Below are 22,358 nucleotides of genomic sequence, written 5' to 3' on the forward strand. Positions count from 1 at the left end.
CGGGCGCTGCTCTCCCCCCCTCCCGCCTTCACCTCACCTCAGGGGGCGGGCGCGGTGACAGCGGGGCGCTGGGGGCCCTGTCGCCGCCTTCCCTCCCCCTTCCCTCCCGGCTCCCTCCGTCCCTCCCCCGGATCGCGAGGGGCGGGATAGCCCCGTGAGGTGAGGCGAGGTGAAGCGAGGCGCGGCGGGCGTCGTCCAGCCGGCAAGCGAGCGGGGCGGAGGGCTGACGGGCGGTGGCGGTGTGTGGGGGGGACACTCCCGTCGCAGGTAGGACGGCGCAGGCGACGCCACAGCCGCCGCCTCCACCCCTCCCGCCCGCCCCGCCCCAAGCGGCACAGCCCGGGCTGGGCCCGGGCAACGCCCCCCCCCCCACCGCGACAGCGAAGCCCAATCGCTTGTCACGACCGCTCTCGCGAGAGCTGAGGCGCTGAGGGCAGAGATGACCCAATATGGAACCAGCGCGGCGGCTTCTCGCGAGAGCGGCCCGGCGGGGAGGGGGCGGGGCCGGGGCTGGCGCGGGGGCGGGGCCTCTGGGGAGCGCAGCGCGGGGCCCCGCCTTGGGGGGGCATTTCGCGGGTGGGAGGGCCCCGTGTGAAGCTGCTCGGGGGTAAAGGGGCGCCTTCTGACTCGAGTGATTCTGCGAAGTTTCTGCCCCTGTTTCGCCTTTTCATGAGCCGTGCTTGACTTGCCTGCGCGGTCCCCCTTAGGGTGTGCTTTAAATAAAAAAAGAAAAGGTGAATAGATGAAAAAACTTACTAAGGCAGCACTTCTGCACCCCAGGGTAACCCGTCAGGGTCACTGGTGAGTAACAGCCTGCCACAGTGTATCTCGGGCTAAGCCTAGCTCTAGTGCTGCTGGAGTCTTACAAACCAGTATTAATTGCTCTTGTAAACTTGCTAAGGATGCTTTGTTCCCTTCCAGGGGCTTCAAGCCAGCAGTGATGGGGGAAGCTAAGCTCTCTGCCCAGATTTCCCAGTGTCCTGATCTTTCTGTGTGTATGTGGAGAATAAACTATTTCTCAACACTGTAACAGGCCTTACATTATCGAAGATACGTATGTGCTTGCTTTCAAGTACGTGCCTAAGACTCAGTGAAGTCATTAGGTGCTGCAGGTTAAGGATGTTTTGGAGTGGAGCCCAGGGTGTCTTTGCCAGGTAGGAAGTGCAGAATGTCACAGCAAATAAATAGCGTTAGGGATTTGTGTTTAAGGCTACTTAGCTTTTGATCTCAAGCTTGAGGAAGATGAGTCTGCTTAGCAGCACTGTGCAAGACCGACACATTCTGAATGGAATTGAACTACCAGCTTCACAGGAGTTACGTTGGGGTGGACTGGTCATGTATCATACTTTTTATTTTGGCGTGCTGGGGTTTTTAATGTCTTTAGTTTGCAAACTCTAGCTTCTTCTTAGTTTTTCTTGTTGTATTATCTTGCCTTGAAAAGGTGATTGTGTTCAAAGATGTCACAAACAGCTAGGTCTTCAAAAGCGTGTACTGGGCATGAAAAATGATGAACAAAATGGCTCTTAAACTCCTCTGTGGAAGACTGTGATTTATCTCCTCTGCAAAAAGAGGGAGAAACTGTGCCCTAGAGATGGAGTGTGCTTGAGACGTGCCTACTATGAGCTGTTTCTGTGGTTCAGAAAGACTGGGGCATGCGTACGTGTTCATAGATACGTCTCTCAAGACAGTGAATACTGTGCTGGAGTCCCTGTCGCTGTATCAGAAGTAGCCTCTCTCAGTGGTGCAAAGTGCTAGGCCTGTACTGGTGGTTCAGGACATGAAATATGAGGAGAAAACTTAAATCCCAGTGAAATTTTTTTCAGGTTTTGATACTTTAAACTTAGATTGCATTCTGAATAGATTCTCAACTGCTCAGTCACAGTCTTTTTTTATTTCCTCTTTTCTTTGTTCTGCCCATAGCAAAAAAAAATGTTCCTACATGTCACCACACTTCTTAAACGTACTTTCACTTGGTAGCTCTGGATTTGAATTTTTTTTCTGCCTCAGCTGTCGTTATGAGAACTTTGTCTTAGATCTGCTCTTGCACTGGACCTTTACTTACTCAGTATTCACTTCGGGAACTCACATCTTACCTACTAGTGATTGAATTCAGATCTCCTTCCTGATATTAAAATTCTAAGGAATGGGAGTCAGACATTTTGGGGATTTAAAAACCTGAATGGTATCAGATACTGATTTTATACAGCAAGTTGTTGCATTTGTGCAGCCTCAGGTTTAGCTGCTCTCTGTATGATTCAGACTGATCCTTTTTCCTCCAGGATTGGAAACAAGGAGAATTCAAATAGTTTCCTCAGGTGTGATAGGTTTACAGAGAGGGATTTTATTTAGTTCCCTAAACAGCGGCCTGCTTTTGGATCACAAAACAGAGGGGTTTCAGGCTGATTTTTCCTACAGAATAGGATCAAGGCAAGTTCCAGGAGGACCCAGTGTTCCCACAACTGATCTGGCAATCGATTTGTTTGATCCTAAGAGCAGCATGTCTTTCATGGATTTCAGTCTTCAGAGCCTTGCTTATCCCTGCTGTAACTACGGGCTTCATAGGAGTTACATTGGGATGGACTGATCATGTATCATACTTTTTATTTTGGTTTTAGTAAGTGTCTACTAAACTGTTTCTTTCTTCCAGTCTCACTGCCAAGAAAGAGAGCATTCATTGTGGTCTCCTGCATTTGCCATTCCTCTGTTTTTGACTGATTGTGATCAGAAGGAAAATACAACCCTAGACAACGATACTGTTGGTACTTACAGGCAACCAGCAGCTTACAGGGTCCAAAGAGAAATGCAGACTGAGGAGCACTTCCAGGCATACTTTGAAAGAAAACTGTCCTCCACCTTGGGTGGAGCACTACGAATCCCTCGAGAGAACAGACGGCTACAGTGCAGGTGAGTTCTATGCCAGGAATTTATCAGGTATAAAGAAACTAAGCAGACTCTTCAAGCCCAAGTGTAAAAAAGGTGCTAACTTTCTCACAGCTGGTAATTAAAATGCTGAACTGCACTGATTGATAAGTGAAGCAGAACAGCGTGCAAGATCATCTTAGCGCTGTGCTACCAAAGTTGCTACTTGCAATCTGCAAAGGTGTCTGCTCACTTCAGGACTATGATAGTGTGAGGGATAAATGCAGTCTAAAGAGAAACTGCCAATAATTGTAGTTCCCTCCAATGCTTCCCTCAGGCCAGCTGTCAGACACAACCTTTCATTTGCTTTTTTCTGATTTGTGCCTTTTGATACTTTTATTTCTTAAATTTCAAGAGCCTTTTTCTGTTCCCTCTTAGCTGGGGACATGGGAAGTTGCATAATGGTATGACTGAGATTGACTGAACTACTTTGGCATTGTTTTGGAGCTATGTTCCTGTATTCTTTGAGGAGAATGGGTGAGGCTAGGGTACTGATAAAGCATTAATGCTCCCACAGCCTCATTTTCCCATCTGCCAAAATTCTCTTTTGGGCATTATTCTGGGAGTAGAAGCATCTCTTCTGCCAGAGGAGCCCTGCAGGCTCACCAGAAGGCAGTCTTTGTTGGCAGCATAGGAGAATTCCTGATGTTCTTCCAGCAAGGCAAATATAATAAAAAATAGGAAGCCCGTTCATCAGCTTCCCTTTCAGTTTTGTTTGACTATGAATACTCTCAGTTTTCTTTCTGAATCTCTTTTTGGATGCGGAATGGACTGTCAATGGTTATGGCTGTGTCTACTCTACAAAGTCCTCCTAAGAAAGTAAACACAAAATCTCTGATTCATCATTTATCTGGGCTTTGTTTCAGCGTGTATACTGAACGTACACTGAAACTTAAACTGTTTGAGACGATGGCAGGACTTGAGATTCAAGTCTAGCTATGGGTGAGGTTCCACAAGGTGTGGTGAGCTAATCTAACAGTTTGCTGCTGCCAGAAGGGACAGGACCACACAGGGAAAGGAAAGTAGGGGAGCCAGACCTCTGTCTGTATAACTAGCTCTTACATGAGCTTAGCTATGTGTGGGACTGCAGCCTAAAACTATGGGTCATGTCTAACTTACACTGCTGTAAAGTAATTTCCTGGTGATAAGTGAAGGCAAATGGAGCCGTAGTTTGAGTTGCTATTGTGTTTTCTAGTTTTCCTTCACCACAAAGGCTTGTCATCAAGATTAATTTCTGTAATAGTGAGATCCTTTAGATTGTGCAATAGCCTTCTGTTCCAGCGCTGTCTTTTTATATATTTAAAAAAAAAATCGAAGAAGGAGATTGGATGAAGTTCTGGAGTCAGAGAAACAAAATTACTTGATGGAAAGGGTTGAATTGTGTATAATTATGACATGTGATCTAGACTTAACTGTCTGTCCACCCAGAAACACCTGGTGCAATAAAATAAGTCTTGCCCAGAGATCAAAGGGAGAATTTTGCCCTAGTCATAGCTAATATTGTTGGAAACTTTATCATTACACTTGATGCTTAGTAAGAAAATCTCTTTATTCCTCCCCCAACTCATCGTTTAAGAATTGTGTCTGCCTTGCTTCCTCATACTCTTTTCCCTGTTTCTTTTCCGCTTCCCTATCTCGTATTTTTTCACTGTTCTCCATTTTGTATCCACTTGTCAGCCCAGCATGTAGTCACTTTGGACACTAAAATGATGGAAGGGGACTCAACTCTATAATGTTAACTGGGGTCACTCCCGACAGCCACTGTTCAAGGCTGCCAGAAACCCTGGGCAGACACTTATATTTGGTTTGTAAGTAGAAAATCACCAACATTGCCAGGGAATTAAAAAGGAGAAGGAGGAGCACAGGACTGTGGGGTTAATCAGAGTTTACCTACTGGAAATGCTGATTCAAAAACATATACACAAAATAAATCATGTAGGTCAAGTCCAGCTTGCATACCCTTATTAAATAATGTAATACAGGAAACATTTGACTTAGGTGGGATAGGCTTGCCTATTTTCCCTCCCCAGATGTAGTGTTTGTATGTTTTTCTTCTAGATCAGAATAGGGGGAATCAAAATACCATCTCCTATTTTTCTGTGGTGTTAATGAGGTCAAGTAATTGATGCATTCAGCGCTCTGGGCTCCGGCACTGACAGGATATCATATGAATGGCACACAGAGCATTTGCGATTCATCTGAATGGAATGCAAAGGCATGAGGGTGCCTATGTAGGATTCATGTTATGTGCCAGCTGGATCTGTGGAAGGCTAACGCCTGTGTGGGTTCATAGTATATGGTGCCTGCAGAGAGCTAACCGTAGCAGTGTGACTTCTGTGCCTGCAGAGCATGAGGCCATGCAAAAGCGCTGCAGAGATGGAGATTGTAAAAGGCGTTGCATATAGCTTAGCTTATCTGATTCGTTTCAGCTTCTCCTGGGAAAGGTTCAGAAAGATCACACTCAAGGTCTTCCCGGTCCTGAACTGGCTGTTTTCATATCGGTTCAGAGAATGGATCTTGATGGATCTACATGCAGGCCTAAGTGTTGGGATGTTTCAGATTCCTCAAGGTAGGTAGAGAGAAAAAAACACTCTAGCTTCCTTTTGTATATCATGCTTTTCGTAATCTATCTCCTGTGTGTGTTTCTGTTCTTTCTAATGACATCAGGTTATGTGGGAACTTTAACCTTAGAAGTTCCTTAAATCATTAACCTATTTATTTTCAAATTTGCAGGAGAACTTCTTTTCTATAATCAGATGTTACACAGTGTAATTTCAAGGACAGGACACTTTTTTCATAAAGTTTCTCTCAAACTAGCTCAAAATATAGACTAATAGCAGCATTTTCCTACATTGCAAACAAAATAACATGGTCTTTAAAATCCACCTTGCAAAATCAGGTTTGTTAGATACCCATATGCATAGCCACCCCACTAGTAGGAGGCCTAAACAAAGAGTTGTTCTGGTTCTTTGTCTAATTTCTAGTTAGCAAGGGCCTGTGTTGTAAAACGACATTGGCTTTTGTCACCAGCTGGCCTGGCTGTATCAGGTCCTGAATTCCCTAAGAAACAGACTGTGGGAGTTGAATGCTGACTTGCTCACTGATTTGCCATGTTTAGACCCAAACTGGAAAATAGCGGGTAGTATAAGCAAGACCAGTGCTCATGCTACCTATGTGCGATGATTCTGTGAATAAATATAATGGGATTTTCATAAGGGTTGGCAGGTTTTCATCAGCAAAATTTTACTTAAAAGTAGTAACCAAAGACAGAGAGCCTTCCCAATTTGCTTGACTTTAGAAACAGATTTTTGTTTTCCAGGACTTTTAGGAGTTTGGCTGACCAGGTCACCTCTGCCAAATATCAATGGCTTCCTTTCTGCGTTCTGCTGCTCGATGACATATGTTATATTTGGGACTTCGCATCATATCTCAATTGGTGAGGTTTATTTTGTACTGTGAAATATTTCTACAGGACTTAGAGATTATGTTCAATGCTGGTTCAAAAAACTGGTGAGGTGTCTTAATCTATTTCATCTAATATGCAGATGTTATTTAGGTGAGAATCCAGACCCCCAGATTCTCAGTTCATTGTTGTTCCACTTCTGCAGCTGATCCGTGGTGAGAATTTCACCAAGTCAGTCAAATTTCAGCTGTGAGGTTCTTTGTACCCCCGGGCACGTGAGCTATCACAGACACCAGTGCAAAGGAGACGTCTGGAGTGTCATGGAAGCGTCTCCTGCGTAAAGTAAAGGACCAGCGCAAACTGCTTCACATTTACCCTCAGGATGTTACTGTGAATCACAATTTGGCTCCTGGTCTCCTCCATGGTCTTCTACATGCAGTTTCTTGCCACGACTGAACTGTTGATGGGTTTACATTCTTAATTTGTTCAGAAGCTAGATTATTAAAATGCTGTTTACATGTGAGAAGGCCCTTCACATTATCATAATGAGTGGGTATGTTGGGCTCTGGCCTCTTAGGTAAATTGGCAGTTCTTTCTCTGACTGACTATGTTTTTCAGCCTTTCTGGCAGCTCGTTGTAATGCATCCATTTTTTGTGCTTTACATTAAAATCTTTCTGTTGTATTTCTGCGCAGCTGAAGACTTCACTCTGAAAATTTCAGATTCCTACCATTTTATGACAGGACTTTGGAAACTTTAGGTACTTACTCAGAAACAGTAAAAATTGATTATATATGTGGATTATATACATGAATGAAAATAGACTGTCTCATCCTGCACAGACTGATGGTGGAGGGAAGAGGTGATTGTGTGGTTTTAAGATAAGTCTTTGTTGCAACATCTCATGCAGTTCCATTTTCTGTTCTCTGTTCTGTTGGTTCCAGGCTCATTCAGCATCCTAAATGTAGTGGCCACAAATATTCTGAAGACTCTTAATTTCAGCCAAACATTGTCCTCTAATGGTTCACTGGACAACTTCTCAGACCCTATATTTATCAAGGATTACATGGAGGCCTTGACACATACTGCATCAATAACATTTTTGACTGGGATCATTCAGGTAGAAGATGAATCTATTTTATATCCTTAATGATGTATCCTTATGTGCATTCTTTGTACAAACATAAGAATTGGTACTGCTTGCATATTCTTACCACAAATACTAAGCTTAGCACATTTGAATACATATGTTGTGCAAAGTGGGACATGAAGGTCTGTCTTTTCCTCTCATGCTGTTTGAAAAAGATATGATAGGTGAAGATCACACATGATTAATATGTGTGAAGTAAATTATTATCTTTTATGTTGACTAGTTCTGCAATATGTTGACCCCTAGGTAGTCCTGCATAACTGCACACACTTCATGTAAAGTGCTCCTATTTTGCTTTGGCAGTGTCTTACTGAATTGTGCATAGTGAAAATAGCATCTTCAAATAACTATCCATCATGTATGGCAGTGAAGAGTCATGCTCTTCAAATATGAAAACAAGAAGGGCGGGTTTAGACATTGATAATTATATCACATCTCACTTCTCGTTTGTCCCATACAGTTGCTGCTAGGCTGCTTTTGCGTGGGGTTCGTAACAACATACGTGCCAAAGACTCTCATTGATGCTTACCTCACTGCAGCAGCACTGCATGTCATTGTATCACAGTTTACCTGTATTTTTGACATCATGCTTGGCTTCTATAAGGGCCCCCTGGACATTTTCTATGTGAGTAAATTCATTATTAGCTGAAGAAATGCATGCTTCTTGGAGGGGAAAGAAAAGAACAGCCTCAGAAATTGAAGGCAATTTCAATCTACATCAGTTGCTAAGGGATATTTGTGCAAGTCTCGGCTGTGGTTTACTTTGCCTTCCTGTTGTCTTGAACAGTGTATGGAGCTTATTGTGTGACATGCAAGAGGAGAAGTCTGTGTGCGTATTTTTAATTACTTATGTAGCTCTATAATATATTTTCAGCATGTCTATAACTGTAGTAGAGCAAAGGTTAGAGGAAAAGGTACTTTTTTTCTCAATAGATCATCATGGGCAAGCTATTGGGCATACAGCATCTTTATCATATCTGACAAAGAAGCAGCAGACTCTAAGCTAAAGACAAGCTAAAGCTAATTCATCCTAATTTACTTTAATAATGTCAATCAGACAACTTGAGAGAAAGGTAATGTAGAAGAGAGAAGAATGACGGTACTAGATATGAGCTATTTGTGCCAGTGTTTTCTCTGCAGATACCAATAGACGAGAGAGATTTTTTTAAATACTGTTTTGCTCTTAGCAGTTCTCTTCTTCTAACTGAAGATACCACCGAGGCAGAAAAGATGAGTTGAAGTGTCAGGGCAACCTGCGTCAATCTCCTGGAATATAAAAATAGTTGTAGTATCAGCCTCTAATCCTCTCTATGATGATTCTTTTTCAGAATCTATTTCATTTCTTCCTGGCTCTCCCAAAGGCTAATGCCACCAGCATATTGCTATTTTTGCTTAGCGTGGCCGCACTACGACTTCATAAATCTATCATGATAACTTATAAACATAGTCCTGTTGCATTTCCTATGGAACTTTTCTTGGTAAGTGATCTTCAAAATGCCATTGTGATAATTGAACTAACAGAGAGTATAATATACTTTATTTCAAAAAACTTTCACATATTACATCAAGATGCTGTTATATTTACGCACTGGATCTGTGCTTAAGTCCTTTAAATACTCCTACAAGATTAAGTGTCTTTAGATGGATTGTGTACGGTTTCAGGAGCAAATGCTATATACTCTCTAGTATTGCTTCTTGTTTTCTTTCCCAGATTATCACAGCCACCATTATTTCTAATCGCATTCATCTTCACGCTGAATCTCGTAGTGCTGTGGTCAGTATGATTCCTCAGAGGTTAGTTATCTGTGCTGTTTATGAGGTTGTACTTTTGAGATACGAAAGAGATGTTTCAGCCTGTTCTTGAAATCTGACATGGGCTGACTTTTACTGGGAAGTACAGCTAGAAGAATAATTCTTCAAGAATTTTAATTGCATCATCATTTCCGAGCATATGCAGAATTCAAACTACAGTTTTCTTTATTAGATTCAGGTTTTATTAGCACAAAGAGGAAGGAACTTGCAATTTTTGTGCGGTGGAAGTCTTACAGATTGAGAGCATCTCCTGTGGGGTGCTGGATGCCTCTGATGATGATCCGGGGTTTGGAGTTCCTGTGGACAGAGCTCAGAACAGGTCTAAACTTATCTCTTCTCTGATCCTGTAGGTTTCTGCCTCCTACACCGCCAGATTTATCAAACCTGAGCAAGATCATACTGCATGCCTTCTCCCTTGCTATTGTAAGCTATTTCCTTCTTGTTTTTGTTGGGGAGAGGTATGCTTCACTTCACCGCTACAATATTGCCAGCAATCAGGTGAGAACAAAACTACACACACTTCCTAGGCCAAGAAGCAAGGCTGAACTCGACTTGCAAAGCCACTAACTACCTGACAGTGGTAGAAATGCAAGGACAGAGTGAATATGCCAGATGATGGTTCTGTAGCAACTTGTTACCCTTCCCTATGGAAAGTGGCTGTTACAAGCCCATAATGTGAAGGCCAAAACACGGCCTGCTTTGACCTAGAGTCCTTTGTATATTCCCAGTGATTGGCATGAACCTCATGCACACACAGTGCTGCAACTGATCCCTGAGGACCGTTGCTGTCATGAATCCATGAGACTATAAAAGCATGATAAATTAATAGCTGAAACTGTAAATGCCAGAGCAGCTGTAGTTCTTCTCTACATGTGACTACTATCCCAGTGTATGGATTCTTTGCCCAGAGTGATTACTCTGAGAGGCTTTTAAGCTAAAACTGTGTTAGTGTCCAGTGTGCTAGAGTTAGTTTTCCAGTTAGTAAGCATTAGGTGTTTTGCACTAATGGTTGTGATGGCTTTGGATCTTTACTACAATGGAACTAAGCCAATAAGGAAGCTGCCCTGACTTCTCAAAGCCTCTGGGGATAAATATAAAGGGAATGGCTTTTCCATTCAGCTTTTGTCCAGGTGTACTATGCTGCGTGCTGAGATTTGCCACATGTTAGCTTGAAAGTCAGTGCTTCATAGCTTTGGGGTTCTAAGTGGATTTCTTTGAAAGAAGGAGCTGAATTTTTGGGTCCTTGAGATCCTCAGCTGTGAAAACTGTACGCCTTTGAAGAGGGCTCATTTAACCATGGGAGACCTTGCTTTCCAGAAGATTTTCTGAGCTTAGCAACACACGTGAGCAACCAGCAAGTGTGAGCAAAAGGAAAGGACTTCCTGATACGCTACTTCTATGAAGGTAAGTCATTCATTTGGGGTTTTCTCTGTTTCCTTCTGTTTCTGTTTTACAGGAGCTAATAGCTGTGGGGCTATGCAATATTTGCAGCTCATTTTTCAAAAGCTTTGTTGTCAGCTGTGCTATTTCTGGAACTGTCATTCAAGAGAAGACAGGTGGAAGAACACAGGTGAGCTGGGCTGGATTTGTTAAGCTTCCAAACTCTCATCTAAAATCACTGTATACTGAGTATAGGCTGGCATTTAGATACCCTCTCTGTGTATGTTATATTATGTGCTATACTTATATGATATTTACAGCACATGATGAGCCATGAAGGAAGCCAAGATCCTGTCGGGAGAATAGGATATACCCAAAAAGCCAAATGGAAAATTGTTCACGCACCTTTAATTCTGCCACTTCTTCCTAACTTTTGAGTACTTGACTTTGTGGGTTTTTTTTTTTAGGGAGGAAAGAGGGTGTAATATGTAATAATAACATGTAATGATGTTTTTATTATGCCTCTTAACTGAATGTCTGTACACGCTTCATTGCATCATAGAAATAATTTTGTTTAATAAAGAGTTTATTCCAAAGTCTGACTTGCAAGAGAAGTATCTTATTACTCAGGTGGAATTATCAAACCAATATCCTGCATTGTTCTGTTGTGCCTAAGAATAGTCCATTTAGGAAAAATTTATTTATATCTACTGAAAACTCTTGCAGCTTGAGTATTCTAGAATTTGTACCATGCATCGCAGCATACCTGTGGCCTTTGTTAATTGTCCCCTGGTTATTTTTCCCAGTCGGTGGTGTTACGTGGGCCATACCTACTTGTTCAGAGAGGACAAGTAAGGAAATGGTTCTGTCAGGCCTCTCTAATAAAGTATTTCTGTTCAGTTAGCAGCAGCGATTGGAGCATTTGTGATGCTGGTGATTGCGCTGAATCTAGGACACTTTTTCCAGGTGATACCTAACGTAAGTGAACCTGAAATACTTATGGCAGCAGTCTACTTACTTTCTAAGCACAAAATGAAGATTTTCTAAGCATAATATGAAGATTTTTCTAGGACAGTTAGGGATTATGTCATGCTGTAGAGTTAATTGTTTTCAGGGATGGACCAAACCAAAATAATGGCTTTAAACTCCTAGATTTCAGCAGGCTGACGTATTAGCTAATAAATACTGCATCTCTCTCCCATCTCTCACTGATCAGTTCAAGCTAAAATTCCTTTGCGAATACTGGACTGAAATTTCACTGCCAGCCTCTATAATTTAAACATTGTATTTCACTTTTGGTTTCACATCTTCCAAGCTTTTGCACACCTGTATAACAAATTCATGAGTTCCTCTCTTGCATTGGTATAAGTAGTTCCAAGATGGGTGCTTCAAAATCTTTAGTGTAAAGAGGTAAATAAAATCTTTGAAATGGAAATTTAGGTTTAGTGTCTCTGATTCTAGCTTGGTCTTGAGTTTTTTTTTTAAAACCATATGGACTCCTAAACTGCCTTCTGTGGATTTTGCATTGCCAGTGTGCCTATAAACATTTTATTATTGTAGATTATTCGGAGTACTCAGTTTTCCACTTTTCCCTTAAATTTTTATCTAGACTTTCTTTTTTTCTGTAAGTTTTCTTAGGGAACCACTGACACAGCATTACTTCCTGATTTTTTCCTGGCCTCTTTGTAAGATGGGAGAATTAATCCCTTTCCCAAAACTTGCTGACAAAACAGAATTTAACCATCTACTTCCCTTCAGTCTCCTTTTCTTTGCTAAGAAAGGCTGTTTCAACAAATGGTGTCAAGCAACTTCCTAAATCTGGCAATGAACTACCCATGCTAATTGAAACCATTCTTTGAAACAGCAATTCTTAATTCTGTAGGCAGTGTTGGCCTTTCTCCTAGTGCTGCAGGAGGCGTAGGGATTCACTGAAGAACACTGTAATGGAAACTACACATAGCATTTCAAGAGGAAGTCCAGTTGTATTGGCAGAAGTGATTGTGAAATCCAACAAGAAGTTACATGCTAGTTTCACGTTGGTTTGCAGATCAGGGGAGAACTGTTATACGTATCTATAAAAATTACGGAAATAAAGCTATTATAAGATTTTCATTTCAAGCAATTTGTCTGTCATGGATATCTGTTCCTTAGCATGTTTGTGACTGCAAACAAAAAATAACAAAATAATAGATGCTATTTTTCTGATTTGCACAGTGTATACTGGCTGCTATTGTGGTATTTAACATGCTCCCTTTTCTTGAAAAAATTCTGGATGTCCCCATCCTGTGGAGACGGGATAAGTATCATTTCGTAAGTGACAAAAAAAGCCACCTAGGATTTGGAATGTGTCTTAAAGGGAGAAATGGATGTTTTGGGAGGGCAAGGCAAAGCAGTGGCCATTCCCTTAGAAAAGGGATCCTTTGAAGTATCCACTGAAAGAAGTGTATTGAAATCTCTTCAAATCAATTTGCAATTAGTTCTATACAGGGGAAACTCGTTATTATTGTTGCTTCCCAGATCCCCTAAGAAGGAAATTGTCTAGCTGCCAGCTGGGGCCACATTCTCATGTCAACTCTTGTGCAGGATTTCTCATAAAGAGAAAGACGCCCAATATGATGTGGTTTTTGCTGATAATTGAAGCCCTGTTAAAAAGTCTGGAGATTTGTGATCCTTGTTTGCAACTACTTCCAGGACTGGGTTGGTCTAGATGTGCCAACAAAGCTTTTCACATATTACCATTTCTAGTCTTTTTTTTTTTTGTCTGCAATTTGCAAATGCTGGGGCTGAGTTGGAGGTCATTTTACATCTTTTTACTGCTCATGTTCTCTCTGTCTCTTGTTCAAAGGTTATTTGGCTTGTAACTTTTGCTGCAGTGCTTTGTCTTGGTCTTGATGTCGGTTTAGTGATCGCCATGGGATCTACGTTCTTCATAATCACCATTAGGTCACACAGGTACTTGTAACGTTTAAAACAAAATACTAGTTTTTCTTAGAGTTGATGTTTTAGAGACAGTTATACACATGACCATGAAAAAACTGTTTCATGTTTGTAAACACTTCAGTCAGGTCGTTCTGGAGTCTCTCTAATGCTATCCCAAAGCAGTAATCTCTTTGAGTTTATGGGCTCTGGATTGGTCCCTTCTGCAGGTGTACCATGCTGCTGAAGACTGCTTGTTGCGGTGTAGGCATCAGCCAGGAGAGGTGATCTGTATACACACTTCTCTAGGGATAAAATTAGATGATGTGCCTTTATTTCAAACACATTCCTCAGTCTTCACTGCCATTTACCAAGTTGCTTTATCTTCTCTGTACACTCAGTTCACGATAGGGGGGGGAGGTTACGTCAGGCACACATTACTCAGTTTATTAGCTGCTAATCCAAACAGGAAAATCATTCATAAATCCAAGCCACACCTCATGAGATTTACCATGATAGGAAGGTGCTTGTCTGAGTAGACTGAAGCCTCTAGAATAACATGGAAAGAGGTAGGAAATAACTCAGTTGCTGCAAATCCCGAACTGCTTGTGGTCCAGAGTGGCTCTGAAAGAATACCTTCAGGAAGAATTTCAGTTGCTCTCTGAAACTCACTGTATTACCTCTGCTCAGGGTTATCCTCTTGCGTTTGCCTTGGGATATAATGAGCATTGTGAAAGGGCATTTCTGCAGCCACTGTTCAATTAAGTATCCCTGTTGTCCATACTAACTTCAGGATATATAACTGCTTATCAATTTCCTACCAGTGAGAGCATTATGCCGACAACACTCAAAAAAGCATGGGAAGTTCTCTGCACACAGATTGCTTTGAATAGAGTGTCTTGACAACGATTTTCCATACATCAGGGCCCGCTGCTGTCCAATTCTCCAGCAACCAGCCAGCCAGCCACGTATTTATTCCACCCATGCCCTGAATTGACGAGAACCTGCCCTGAAACCATGCAGCACCATTAGCAAAGCATGGTACCCAAACCAGGATATTCTCCTTCAAGGCAAAACCCTGCATGAATGCTGCTACACAACCTCTGGATCAGACCTAGCCTTGCTAAGTGCAAGTTATAGCTGCCTCCACCTGTCTGTGTAGATGCATCTTTGAGGAGGGCTGTGGGGAGACGGAGAGGGAACATACTTCCTAGCGTAATAACAGTAATCCAAGTGTTCCAGAGCTAGAAATGGGACATTACACATTCTTGAGGACACCAGTGTAGCTGAAGGCTGTGTTTGTGTACTGCACCCCTACTCAAAGAACCCTAATTATGAGTGAATAACTTTTTGTACTCGCACCTTCCAAGTTACAGTTGGTGTATCCAGTGAAGAGGAGAGAAATGGAGATCAAGCTTTTGGGAACAGATGGTTTTTCTCTGTTCTCTGTGAAAACCTAATAAACATCTTGTTTCAGAATGAAGATGGTGGTGCTGGGACAGATTTCAAACATGAATATTTATAGAAGTTTATCCATCTACAAAGAAGTAAGAGGAAACAAAAAACAAATGTTCTCTCTCTCTCTGTAATCCAGCTTCTTCCCTTAAATGCCTGGGGAGTGACAATTCAGACTCAGTTCATTTGATTTAAAACTTTCAAAACTGAAGAATGCTTAAGTATCTGTAGTGTGAAGTGATTCAGGTACCTAGCTCAGCCTATGGAGCTCCTTGTGTCCATCTGTGCTGTCTCCACAGTGCAAGCTGCACTGCTGTCACTTCGAGAGCTGTTTGGCATTTTTTGCTGACCTGCTTTTCTCAGTCAGGTTTTGTCCACTCTACATATGTTTTCACAATAATGACTGTGCATGTGCTAGTCTGACTCACAGGTTCTCCCGGAGATGGGATAATAGGTAGGGCACAGGCCTTTTTAACACATTATTTTCAAGACCTGCACCATACAGAATTAGGCAACACAGTAGTAGAGAGCTTTGCCTTTGCTGCACGGGTACATTCCCAATGCTATGCTGATGGATTTGCAAAAAAATGGAATAATATAAGGACAAGATTAGTAAACAAAGGTATAGTGTATGTTTTCTGTAATGAGCGTTAAAAATAATTTGGCTTATTTTATGTTAGAGCCGCCAACAGTCATCTGTGATAGATCTGCTGGAGGTATGTTTTTAACTGCAAGAGAAGCAGATTAGTTTATGGTAATTAGGTCCATGTTGGCAATGCCACTACCGGTATGCAGTGTAGTCAACAATGTGACCAGACAAACTCTGTCCCTAGGGTGGGTAGGATCTTGCAGACTACAACACAGACAGGAGGGGGAAAATAGCTTCTGCTAGGTACGACCATCACAGATACAACTTTTGTTTTACAGGCAAGGGAGATTGAAGGTATCAAAATCTTTCAGTGCTGTTCTTCCATCTCTTTCGCAAACATGAATTACTTCAAAGCCTATTTGTTACACAAGGTAAATGCCACTTTTTCAGTCTGTGGAAGTTTCTAAGAGCCTGCATTAGGGAGATAAAAACTCTAATAAAACTGCCTTTCTTTTTCAGATGGACATGAAAGCAGTGCCTCTAGATGAAAGTGAAATGAGGGCTTTAATTTCACTTAGTCTCTCTGACACTGCAGTGGAAAGAAAAGATCTTAAATGCTCTTGTGCCTGTCATTCACCTCTACCACCACCTAGGGTCAGCTTTAAAAGTATATTTATCTAGTCTGTTTGTTTGAGGGGCCTGGTTTTATGTTACTGAGGACAATGTTCTTAACTTGCCAGTACTGAAAAGGCTGTAAATGTTTATATAAAGCATATATATATTTGCTGTATGAAAATAAGCAAACATTACCGCTGTATTTCTTTACACATACTTTATGTGATAGAGCAGTAGTGGCTCAGCTTACTGGGTGAATTAACTAGCAGTTGGAGTATTCAACATATCCTCTCCTCAGCTGAAAGAATTAATTTTGTAGAGATTTTCTTTTTTTTTCCCCGTAGAAGTGAGAGAATTCCCTTGCTTATGAGGAATTTGTTCCGCTGCCAATACTGCCAAGTGCAAGTATAAAATACCTCAAAGGCAGCTACGATTATCATGATTAGAAGATTTCTCATCTTTCTTATAATTGGCCATCTTCTAGAGTCACTCATATCCCTCTTTATCTGAATTTTCTGAATTATCTTAGACAATGAAAGGAACTTCAGGGAATGGACTTTCTTTAGAAGATATTTTTCAAGCAGTTATATGTGATTTGTAAAAGCCATTGTATGAGAAATGGGTTGAAAGACAGTGGTTTGGAAAATGTACGTGGCACCAAGATGCTTAGGAAGTGGAAGTGATAGATAATTTAACATCATCTTCTGAAGTACAAAAATGCAGAGAGTGACTTTTCCTTTCCTGCATTATAAAATTAAAAAACACATTTGAAATTATTAAGAAAGAAAAATTGATTAAATCGGTCCATTCTGTGACCAGCTGCCATACAAGCAAGTAGATGAATCAAAGGTCTGCAGAACTCAGCCACTAAGGGTCAGCTTACTGTTGCTCAGAAAGGCAATAGCCATAGGCAATCTTTTTTTTCTTCTTTTCTTTTCTGAAAGGTAGAAATAACCAGTCAGACTCCAGTATCACAGGCCATTTCAAGGTGTGGAAGAGTAAGGTACCACTGTACTATTTGGTGGCTGAAGGCCCTCTGCTAACCACATCTGAGGTTTGCCTAAGTCATCTGCTACTTTGCATACTCTTGTGGCTTTGTCCTATATTTAGTGTTATTTCAGATGTGTTTTTTACCATGAGGGAAGAAATATCATATGATTTACAGTGCTGTCTTACTTGCAGCAAAAACGTTTCCACGTCCTGGGCCCAATTCTTCCAACCACTGCTGTACTCTCCATTTTCCATCTTAGATACCATATACAGAGAAACTGGTGAAGCGACGTCACGCAGACAGCGGTTCCTTGTCATCTTCAGTTAATTTGGTACATTGGTCAAAGTATGGAGACAAACTCAGCTCTAGGACGCTCTTGGTGGGAGTAGCCGATGCGCAGTGTGCATCCCCAGGCTTCAACACGGGACTTGCGACTGAAGAGAACGAGGATAAAGGGAGAAAAGCTTGCCTTTCACCAGGCTCTGCAATAGATAATTCCTCAGTACGGTTAGATCAGGAAGAACAATCGATGTATTCGCCATGTCCAATTCACACCATTATTTTAGACTTCAGCATGGTGCAATTTGTGGATTTGATAGGTTCAGAGTTACTGCGACAGGTAAGCAACCTAACTGCACATAAATGTGAAGCCTGAAGTTTACCCAATGTCTTATGGTTTTTTGTTAGCTTAAAACACCCTGCTGCATAACAATTTGCACATCTTCCAGTTGACCTTTAAGGGTGCAAGATTTAGGTATTGAGTTTCAGGAATTAATAAATTCCGAAAAAACCACTTTATTTTTAAAATAAAAGCCCCACTATCCATACAAAAGACATGCAAAAACCTCTCATCCATTGTCACCAGTTCTAGAATCATGTAAACTAAAAACACATTTATAAAAATGTCTAATTTGTTTTTTCCATTTTGGCTGTTTATTTTTTCTTCTAACTGGATGCTTTAAAAAAATGCTCTTTAGAAGTGTCAGATACAAAACTACCAGCTGTCTTCTCCTAGAGTGATTTTGTTGTTATTGCTGACTGCCTAATTAGCCTTTTCTTTGAAGTATGCCTTGAACTTTTAAGTCTTCAAGTGGGGATCCTAGCCAATAGAGATACATATTTAGCAAAAATAAATTTCATGTAGCCAGGCTTCTCAGAAAGATACAGTTCCAGATGGATTCTTAGTCAGCTTCCTCAAACTCTGTAGCTCAACTTCAAAAGAATTTTGTTTAATAACAGGTTAGACTAACACCTATTAGGAATAATTGTGGACTGAGCTGATGTCCCTAAAATCCTTGAAGATTTATTTGCCACCCATTGAATGACCCTCCCATTGGGAAAGGGGGTTAAAGTCAAAGTCTTTCCAGATTCCTTCGAGCCCCATATTCTGAAATTCTGTGATTCTCTGAAATAATGAGTTTCATTGCCTTTAAAAAAAAATTAACTGCTTTGAGATCTTTTAGTTACAGAGGGTTGGGCATTGAGAAAATGGTGAGAATCTATCCCTTCTGAAATCTGATTCCTTTAACACTAAATTGATGTAACTAAAAATTTTGCACATGAAAATTGAGACGACCAGAATTACAGGTCATGCTTGAAAATACAGGTTCCTGTTCTCATTTACGCGTGGGCATGGCACCTGCGTATGGAGAGATGTTTCAAGTTAGTCTGTTCCTGTGAGAACATTTTGTTTAAGTGAAGAAATAGCACTGTGTGCTGCGTAGTGAACTGTAGGAGGGCCAGCATGGGGTCTGGCTGTCACCTGCCCTGCGTCGGGAGTCAGCATTCACGAAGATCTCGGACAACTTGGCTGTTTAGTGCTGAAGTAAAAAACAGCATTTGAGATACCGGAATAAGGGTTTTCTTCAGAGTTAGAACACTACATGGGAGGTTTTATTTCCCTGTTTATGTTTTACCTTCTAGTGCACTTGTGTAATGCAGAATTGCTCTAATGCCTGTATGGAATTCTTTCCACAGATCATCCATATGTTTCACAATATTGGCATTACAGTCCTTATAGCTGGCTGTCACTGTGAGTATAGTATTTGTTTACTAATATTGACTTATCTCCAAGAATAAGTTTTAAACTTAAGTGAAATGTTTTAGCTGTACTGCTTCGTGTGGTTTTGCTGCTTTATTTGCTTCCCCCGTTTTTTATAGCCTCTGTGATAGCAGACTTTGAGAAGAATGATCTCTTTGACAGCTGTGTCACCAAAGAAAGGTTGTTTCTAACTCTTCATGATGCTGTGCTGGCTGCTTTGGACAAGCATCAAAAGCCAGATGAGCTAGAAGCTACTGCGGAAGAGTTTGCTGAAGAACCACTAGCTGAACAGCAGAAGGTAGAATATTTAGCTTAACATTTACGCCTTCATGTTGTTAAATTATCCTGTCAGTAACTTAAACTTTATCCTGTGGCTGAGGAAATAGGGCAGTGCAGATGCTCTTTTGAATTCTCCAGTTTTTCACAGGTACTTGCCTTTTTGCAATGGATCAATAATCCAGTTTGTTTCTTTGAGTCCTGTGTTCCTGTTTGGGAAAGGCATCCAGCTGAGTTTTGGGGCAGGGAATGACTTTGTTGCATTTCAAATTGTTTCCACTTCTCCGACAGAGCAAGGACCCTGCCAGGGCAGAGCGAAAGCTCCGAGTTTTTTTACTTCCAGAGGCTACTGCACCAGCTCCCTTGGGGCTGATGGGGGAAGCGAAGGACAGTGCTAGCTTGATTTCCTGAAGAACTGAAGTTTATGCACGTGCCCTTTCTGTCAGTACTCTGCAATAATTTTTAAGCTCACTGGCTGTCTCAGCCAAGTGTGAATAGGGCAGACGGTTGCAAGTTCCAGGAAAAGACCTTGTTCTGAGGAGAAGATTCCAGTAATTGCCCCACCTAGGGAAAGAACCCAGCCTTGGCTAATCATCCTATGCATACCACCAAGCTGGGGTCCTATAGCTGAATGAGGTGAGAATGAAGGCAAAAACCTATCCGAATCTGCAGGAAAACAGGGTTCTTGAGTTCTGCTGCTCATGGAACAATTTGTTTAACTCTCTTATCTTGGCATTGTACAGAATAGTCTAATGCAAGGATATTGACCTTCCAGATTCTCTCCCCTATAGAAAAAGCTTCAAAGAATGAAGGTGACAGTATATATTCACTGATCTCCCTTTAATGGATGTTGGGGGGGAGGGTTGGGAGCAGCTACCAGGCAGGAGGTGACAGTGGTTCCCCAGGAGCCCGTTCTGAGATGAGGCTCAGCTGGATGTGCAGATGGGACCCACGGCAGCTCGGTGATGGTAGCTTCGGCAGTCCCCGCTAGCTCATTTCCTCGGCAGCCGGGGATTTGGACTACCCTGTGCTCCCACGCCAGCATGGGCCTCTCGCTGCTCACATGGTGTTGCCTTGGCATGGGCACTACACTTGACCGGCTCAACAGATTGGCCATCTTTGGCTTACAGTAATGTTTGTGCACATTTCAGGAAAGAAGTGTGCTCTCGAAGAAGAATAAAGGTGTTTTCTCCGCAAAGAACTCTGACAACAAACTTCTGCATGAAGAGCCAATATCAGATACCTCACGCTCAGCCCAGAATAAAGCAGAGCCAAGCTCTCTCCAGCAGAATGATACTCCACCCCTTCAATCGGATTTCCAGGACCCAGGCTGGGGGAAGAGATGGAAGTATACCAGCAGTCCCTGAATTACAAGTGTTGGGGAATTGGGATTTCAGTAGCGAGGAGAAAGGTACAGTTAAGCAACAGCCTTCGATCTTTTTATTTTTTCTGTTCCAGAGTTCTTAAAATAGACAGCCTGACTAATGCCTCCAGTAATGCTGCTGTTGTATACAAAAAGCATCATTTATGTTATTGCTTTCAAGCATTTTCAAATAGATATGCTACTCAGCCATGCCGAAAGCAGAGAAGTTTCAATGTATAAGATAATTCCTAGTTTTGTAGCTTGTTATTTGCGAATTAGCAAATTATTTGCACTTGTTTTCTGAAATTCTGTAGAAATTTAAATGTCCTAGCTTAGCACTTCTTATATATTTATTGCTTACTAGTAAGAAAAATTAATCTGCCATATTTCAACAGGTTACATGCAGGCAGTTTCATTATTTTCAGATGTATTTAGAATGATATGAAGCTTCAAAGAAAACATTTTATTATTACTCTTAAACACTTTGCTGAAGTTGTAATTGTCTGCACTAACATAACATGGTGTCCATCCATTATTTCTGCCTCAGTCCCTTTCTAATCCACCAGAACTAAATCCCAGTAAAAAAATACAATTTTTTTTCATGTTTTTGTAGTCCTTTACTGAAATAGTGAAGAATGAAAGAATATATTCACTTTGTTCTGAAGAGTCAGGAAAAATGTAGACTTAGATACAGTTAGCACTTGGGAAAAAAATCAACTTAGTTATATTTTCTGTAGATCAGCCATAGAGTTTGACGCAGTAATATCAGTACAGAAGTGTGAGCTAGGATTCCACTGAAAGCAGAAACATTTATCTGTACCAGCAATACACATCACAAGGCTTCATGCCCTCGTCTGGTGGATTATCCCATGGCACAAATTGCCTAGTGTGAAGAGCTGCAGGTGAAATTAATTTTAGATGAGTGGTCAGCACTGTGTATACACACTATTTTAGGGCAAAACTTAGATTTAAATGATGGATCCTTTGTGAGATCTTATGCTCGGGGCTAAATTCATTAATATGTGAACAGCTCTAACTTTTGCTGCTGGGCATTGTGTGGTTTCTGGATGTGCAGCAACAGCAAGGCGGCTCCTCTGAATTCTGCTGCTCCTGGCTGCTAAATTTTAGCAATGATACAATGGCTAATAAGAATATTAATATTAAACTATCTGTAATGTATTCCCGTGAGTTTTTCTAATATTTTTTTCATTTTTTCATTTAAATTCTTATTGCTTCCAAGCAGTTTCTAGAGGGAAGCCACAGTATTGCATGTGTAAACTCCAATGGTAAAGGATTTTAGTGAACATTACTGTGTAGAGTTGCTTACTGTGGAGGAAACTGAGTCCTGGAACCCTCATACCTTTTGGATTGAAAGACAGGAAAAACTGAAAGCTCAAATGGTGTTGAGTAATTCTCAAACCACATATGCTTCCCTACATTGTTTTGGAC

At 41.4% G+C, this 22,358-nt stretch overlaps 1 protein-coding gene across 7 annotated transcripts; it reads left to right on the forward strand.

Annotated features, from left to right (window-relative positions):
* The first annotated feature begins 72 nt into the window (after positions 1-72).
* On the forward strand, positions 73-22,275 carry SLC26A8 (solute carrier family 26 member 8). 7 transcript variants are annotated; one of them, XM_075174198.1, is made up of 21 exons: positions 583-801; positions 922-1,154; positions 2,648-2,904; positions 5,349-5,488; positions 6,239-6,355; positions 7,266-7,441; positions 7,932-8,096; positions 8,800-8,949; positions 9,183-9,265; positions 9,634-9,781; positions 10,740-10,853; positions 11,564-11,641; positions 12,878-12,973; positions 13,509-13,615; positions 15,057-15,126; positions 15,962-16,054; positions 16,143-16,277; positions 17,489-17,848; positions 19,207-19,261; positions 19,390-19,568; positions 20,698-22,275. In XM_075174198.1, exons 3-21 carry the CDS (start codon positions 2,801-2,803, stop codon positions 20,911-20,913), a joined length of 2,586 nt encoding a protein of 861 aa, XP_075030299.1. In that variant the 5' UTR covers positions 583-801; positions 922-1,154; positions 2,648-2,800; the 3' UTR covers positions 20,914-22,275. The 7 variants fall into 7 exon arrangements, with proteins under 7 accessions (XP_075030297.1, XP_075030300.1, XP_075030303.1 ...); XM_075174196.1 differs by lacking the exons at positions 583-801; positions 922-1,154 and adding an exon at positions 73-159; XM_075174197.1 differs by lacking the exon at positions 922-1,154.
* The last annotated feature ends 83 nt before the right edge of the window (positions 22,276-22,358 follow it).

The sequence above is a fragment of the Calonectris borealis genome, chromosome 26 (assembly GCF_964195595.1).
Source record: "Calonectris borealis chromosome 26, bCalBor7.hap1.2, whole genome shotgun sequence".
NCBI lineage: Eukaryota > Metazoa > Chordata > Aves > Procellariiformes > Procellariidae > Calonectris > Calonectris borealis.

Coding starts and splice junctions, on each gene's coding strand:
- SLC26A8 (XM_075174196.1), top strand. CDS start 2,801: ATGCAGACTGAGGAGCACTTCCAGGCATACTTTGAAAGAAAACTGTCC. Junction 10,854..11,563: donor AGACAGGTGGAAGAACACAG/GTGAGCTGGGCT, acceptor ATTTCTGTTCAG/TTAGCAGCAGCGATTGGAGC. Junction 11,642..12,877: donor TTTTCCAGGTGATACCTAAC/GTAAGTGAACCT, acceptor TGATTTGCACAG/TGTATACTGGCTGCTATTGT.